The 6,000-nt window shown below is 39.7% G+C and overlaps 1 protein-coding gene across 1 annotated transcript in view; it reads left to right on the forward strand.

Moving 5' to 3' along the window:
• LOC141437513 (beta-glucuronidase) overlaps positions 1-5,319 on the forward strand; it is a 28,697-nt gene extending 23,378 nt beyond the window's left edge. Inside the window, exons 10-13 of the mRNA XM_074100945.1 lie at positions 1,195-1,279; positions 1,554-1,730; positions 2,079-2,217; positions 3,011-5,319. Coding sequence (XP_073957046.1) covers positions 1,195-1,279; positions 1,554-1,730; positions 2,079-2,217; positions 3,011-3,174 — 565 coding nt within the window. The 3' untranslated portion in view covers positions 3,175-5,319. The remainder of the gene's footprint in view (positions 1-1,194; positions 1,280-1,553; positions 1,731-2,078; positions 2,218-3,010) is intronic.
• Positions 5,320-6,000: the final 681 nt, after the last annotated feature.

Raw genomic sequence — 6,000 nt, forward strand, 5'->3', positions numbered from 1 at the left:
TTTTCTGCAAATGCCCCATTTACATATACCTACCGGCAGTAATAAGAAACAGTAGTTTTGCTACTGTGTTTCGTACGGTGAGTGGGAAATCCGGAAGCCCAGCTCCTCCCCCTCCCCCCCTTTTAGGCCGACAACGCACCCACAATCCTAATAATGCTGTAGGTGATGTAATGTCCATGGGTGGCAGTGATCACTTACCATCAGGTGACCCGAATGCTTGTTTTCCAGCTATTTGATAAAAAAAATACAAGTAATAACAAAGATTCATGAATACAGTTCAAGTGAATTAATAGTACATTGTTGTGGAGGCTGGAAAGTAAGCAATAGACGGGCGAGTTAGTTTGAACGCCGACCCGAAGGTACACGTACAGTGTACACGAATAATCGGTTCAGTATTTCCATGTCGGTATTGTCCGGGCCGGTAAAGAGTGTCACCTAAAAACGTATAGTGATTACTTGCTCAGTGATGTCACCCATCCCGCCGATTTTAGTTTTTCTTTTGTGACGTAATTTTTTTTAAAACGAGTCCGTTCTTAGTGGCCAGTACCCAATACCACATATCTGCAAGGCTACCACGAAACTCGAAGTTCGTGTCGTGCTGTCCCTCTGACACTTATACTGTTTAATAAGAGAGCGAGAGGGACGGTACGATATGAACTTCGAGTTTCGCGTTTCGTAGTAGCTCTGCTGGCTGCGGCAGCACGACGCACATGGCGAGGATGAATACTTACGAGCATTTTGTGCATATTGTGCGTTTAAGAAAAAAATAGTTTTTTGTTAAAATTTCATTTTTATTACAAGCTTTTTTGCTGACTGTACAAAATTCTGAAATATATTCTAAAAACTCGTACGTACTATGAAAATACATATGTATAGAGATACGACCTGTTACCGTAATGTTGTTGTGACATTGTTGTAGTGTTTCATTCAGCTGTTAAAAGTACATATATAAGCAGTATTGTGTACTGGATTTAGGTTATCTATGGCCACATTTTCGAGCAGTATCGTGAAAAAGCTTATTTGCAGCTTTGGTACCTCCTCTACCAGCGTTTCGGAAATTTCAGCGTTACACAAAGGCAGCAACACAAAAAGGCTCACCAATTGTTGAATGTTTCAATTTTAAGCTGACTTAGTTTAGGTAAAGCACATTTTATCAATTTACTTAGTTGTTCACAATAACTTTATTTCTTTCAGCGAAGTGGTAAGACATGTGAAGTCGATGGATCTATCCCGGCCAGTTACTATTGCTATCGCTCAGAATTATCAGTACGACAAGTCTGTAAGTATCGACAACTTGCTCCATTACTGTCGGCAATTACACTGAGTCGTTCGCCGCATGCTGCACTCACTTTACGTGTAGGGATTTTTTCGTACTCTATTTTTTATAATTTTATTTTACCACTTTGTCCCCATTTTCTAAAACATTTGCAATTTTTTCAATACGGGGCTAGGAAAACAAATATTTTAAAAAATACTTACGAACCTTGACTGTGGTTTCGATAAACGTTTTCCGACTGTTATTCTGATACATTGCAAACTCTCCGCCTCTTCAGGCCCAGCATCTGGACGTGATTAGTTTCAACCGCTACAACGGCTGGTACGAGGACACAGGCTCGGTGGCCAACGTGGTGCGGAAAGTGGTCGACGAGGCCAGCGCCTGGCACCGCAAGCACAACAAGCCCGTGCTCATGTCCGAGTACGGGGCCGACACCATCGCTGGACTGCACTTCGTGAGTACCTACAGGGCCCACAGGCTAATGGGGCTAGAGCCTAGTGCGCAAGGACCAAGGGGCGGCTGGCGCGAAGCTGAGCTGAGATGGTGTTATAGGTGGATTGATTAAGAAAAAGAGAGAGAGAGAGAGAGAGAGAGATTCGATACACAGATAAAACACGTTAGGAAGAAATAATAATAAAAAAATCGAATAGTACTAATACTAATACGGCGTAAAACAGAAATAGTAATTAATTACAAAAGTAATTAGAGCATTTATCAAGTTCTTCAAGAGGCAAACGGCTCTTTCACTGCCAAGGGCGTTAATTTGATTTCCTCATCATTTAAATTTCACTTTTAATTTCAGTACCCTGAGTACGTATGGTCGGAAGAGTACCAGGTGGCAATAATGTCGGAGCACTTCAAGGCATTCGATATGCTGCGACAGGCAGGCTTCTTCGTTGGGGAGTTTATATGGAACTTTGCCGACTTCAAGACTGCGCAAAGTTAGTATCTTATACTTTGATTTCAAATTCTTATGATATTGCTCGTCAGGGTATCTAAGACGATTAAATTAATACGAATTCCGGTAACGTTAAATAGAGCGTAAGGTAAACGTACGAATGCTCGTCACTGTCCCAATAGTTGAAATCTTAAATCTTATGTCATTGGCAATAGAGATGACAGCAGGGTATCGTCTATGGGCATTAGCGTGTCGAACACTCGGACGTTTACCTTACCTACTCTACAGAATTAGCGCTATTGGCTAAGTTTTAAATAAACGAAGTCAAGTTCTCATAAATACGGATTCATCGCAATAAAATTTTGAAAGACTCAAATAAGGGGTTTTTCGACAGACGAAATATCGCTAGATGGCGTTAGTATCGTGAGGTCCGTTTGACATTTGCGTCGCGCTCGTGATTGGTTAAATAACTAAATGATTCGAGCCAATCGCATGCAGAATGAAACCTCAAACGGACTCACGATACTAACGACACCTAGCGATATTTCGCTTGTCGAAAAACCCTCATTTAAACTTGACAAATCGATAACACTAGTTATGTTTCGCTCGCTGTGATAAAGTTGTTGAATGGTCAGTTACACTTGTCCGCCTTGTCCATAAAGCGCGCTCATGCAAATATCATCAACTATAGGTAGAGTCATTCACGATGACGCGTGCAGTCTTATTACTATTTCATTAATGTCTTATTTTGACAAAATCACGCGTCTTCGTGGATGGCACTAGGTATCGCTACGTGTATTGGTATTGGGTCTTACTTTGCACTGTTTCTGTTCCAGCGATAACTCGCGTCGGCGGCAACCGCAAGGGCGTGTTCACGCGGTCCCGCCAGCCCAAGGCGTCGGCGCACCACCTGCGCGCGCGCTACCGGGCGCTCGCCGCCGCCGCCGCCGGCGCGCCCGCACCTGCGCCGCCCTACTACATCCACGCCGCCCCGAAATAAACCGCCAAGGACAACCTTTGGTGCAACGAAGGGCAAAGGACACAGGGCCATTCTGAAAAAACCACAAGACTAATTGTTGACGCAGACGTAATTTACGATAGTACGATATTTAAAGTAGAATTTACGAAATTAGTCATTTTACGATGATCCCCGGGACAATACGTACCTAAGGCACTTGTCTCACCATCGGCGAGGAAGCGATTAGCTATGACTATTTTCTCGCGCAATACGAACAATAGATACTTACACATAGTAATAGTTCATCGACAGTGGCGAGGGTAGGTTGGCACCCCGTCGGTTTTGTATGTAAATAGCTAGGCTAGGTACGCAAGAGTATATTGTACATACCTACATAGGTAGTAATTTATTGACATGTTTTTAAAGAGTGAGATTTTGTGCACCTTCTTTGGATGCACGAGTGAGTTGTCGTTGACACCCCTTGGTGCTTGGCATCAAGAGCGGAAACCCCCCCCCCCCCCCTTTACGCCACCACTGTTCGTTGCTTGCTGTTTACACTGCCGGCGAAAACTCTTTCTGCACTAGTTTGTCGCTGGGACAAGAGCTATCAAAAATAAAACTCACTCAGCGAAGCCAAAACCCATGCCGAGAGGACAAACAAACAGCCATCATTTTACTCTACATTGCGAGTAATTGCCGGTCACACACTCTCTAGGCCGTGCACTCTCTAGGCCTGCAGCTGCTAAAGCGCTTCTCGCTGTTCGTCAAATCGTTCCTAGCTCTACTCGCTTCTCGTTCAGCGACGGCGGTGCAACAAGTGCCTAAAGCTTCATAAAAGTACATTCGAATTTCTGAGATAACTCTATGGGAGCTGTGCAAGCGTCACGGGGCCATTGTAAAATGACTCTACCAAAAAGCTAGTTATATTTTACCTGTGTGTATGAATTTACCCTGCAAAGATTAGGCTCAGTAAAATAAATGTTGGGTGATAGAAACTACTGCATTTTGGATAGCTTTATTCATTCTACTCTATAGAATAGAAGCAGGATTATTTGGTTAAGTTCATTGATACAGACCTCTCCGCAAATTATTTTCCCTTTTTCAATAAATTAGCACTACGTTAGTTCTTTGATATAAGTTTAAGCCATTCGCGCATTATTTGAAAAATTAATATAAGCAGCTATATCTAAAAGAAACATAATTTTATGAACATTATTCTTTTAAGAGAAATATTAAATAGGTACAGGTGTCAAAGCGGAGGGGGGTTAGTTTTACTATTCTGCCATTTATCTTACCAAAATAATTGTACTTTTATAAGACTTTTATGCATACTTGGGTTTTTTAGATAGATGTAATACTGGCACATTTGATACTTTTAAATAAATGTGTTCACCTACCAGCTACCAGTAAAAAAAAACAAACGTGTTTTGATCTTAAATATTGAAAAGGTAATACTTTTTGTGTGTATTGAATGAGCCTGTAACGAAATGAAAAAGCAACTATACCTACAAAATATGATTTATCCTATGGAATATTAATGTTAAACTATCAGTTCTAGAGTCATAATAACCTAGAGTCACGATTATTTACCTCAACCCTAGCCCTGGTTCACAGAAATAACAATAAATTTCTACATAAAATCAAAATATACATGAAATATCTTCACAAATCTTTTATTAGGTACATACAATATGTCGTTTATTTAACCAATAGTCGGTAAATTAAATTAAAGGAAGTACCTATATTATTATTAGGTACGTTTCAATATTTTTGGCTTGTCGGACTTTGTAATATGGTTTGAACGGATTGCATTTACTTACCTTATAATTAGTAAATTGTTTTAATGCCTACTAAATACCTATACCTATAAGTGTTGGTGTAGTCACGTGGTAACGTGACTATCCGTGACGTATACAGATTAAAAAAAAGCTGAATAAAGTGAGTTCCACGAATTTATATTTTACCTCACTATAGTAACGAATATTTTAGGTAGGTACGTAAAAGTATTACATATTTGATTAATTCTTCTTAATGGATTTAAATTAGAATATGAAATTTTAGAGAAATCACGGTTTTTATACATGCAAGTAGCGTCACATTTTAAGTAGTGCGAATTAAGTTAAGCTATTATTGCCGGTAAAATTGTAATGATTTTTATTGTGATTGAATAAAGTACAAAAATACGTATACTTTGTTATTTATTACCTACTAGCTTTTGCCCGCGGCTTCGCTCGCGTTAAATGTGGAGTAACACAGATTTACTTTCTACGATCTTTATTTTCGTGTTTTAATTGATTTTTCGTAGAATTCTATTTGCAAATTTTTGAATTTAAAAATCAACCTAGATAGTCATAATTCGTACAAACTTTGAACCCCTATTTCACATCTTTAGGTCAGGGTTGTAATTTTAGGAAACCCACGTGTTTCATTTGCCCGCGACTTCGTACCTTACGCGGCATAGATTGTTCCCGCGGGATAGGAATAAGTAAATTCAATAGAAACCACACTGTCCGCGATTGAATTGAAACAGGTTTCCATTATTTCAGGTATCGATTTTTAAAAAGCTTTCACTAATAGATTTTTTTAAATCAGCTCAGTTTTTCCAGAGATTCCCCCAAACCAAACAAACAAAGAAGCAGACAAAGTTAAATATTTCCTTATCCCATGGGAATTTCGAAAAATCCTTACTTAGTGCACTTCTATGATACTTTATCTGCATGTGTGCCAAATTCAGGTCTGTAAAATCTGTATTTTAACTACGCGTCGTCTGTCAGTCAGTCAGCCTGTCACAGTATACTGTTTTATAGGTATGGATAAATTTTGTTACGTAATGAGTTGATTGGTTTGGTGTAGGTACTTAATGTGTCC

The sequence above is a fragment of the Choristoneura fumiferana genome, chromosome 17 (assembly GCF_025370935.1).
Source record: "Choristoneura fumiferana chromosome 17, NRCan_CFum_1, whole genome shotgun sequence".
NCBI lineage: Eukaryota > Metazoa > Arthropoda > Insecta > Lepidoptera > Tortricidae > Choristoneura > Choristoneura fumiferana.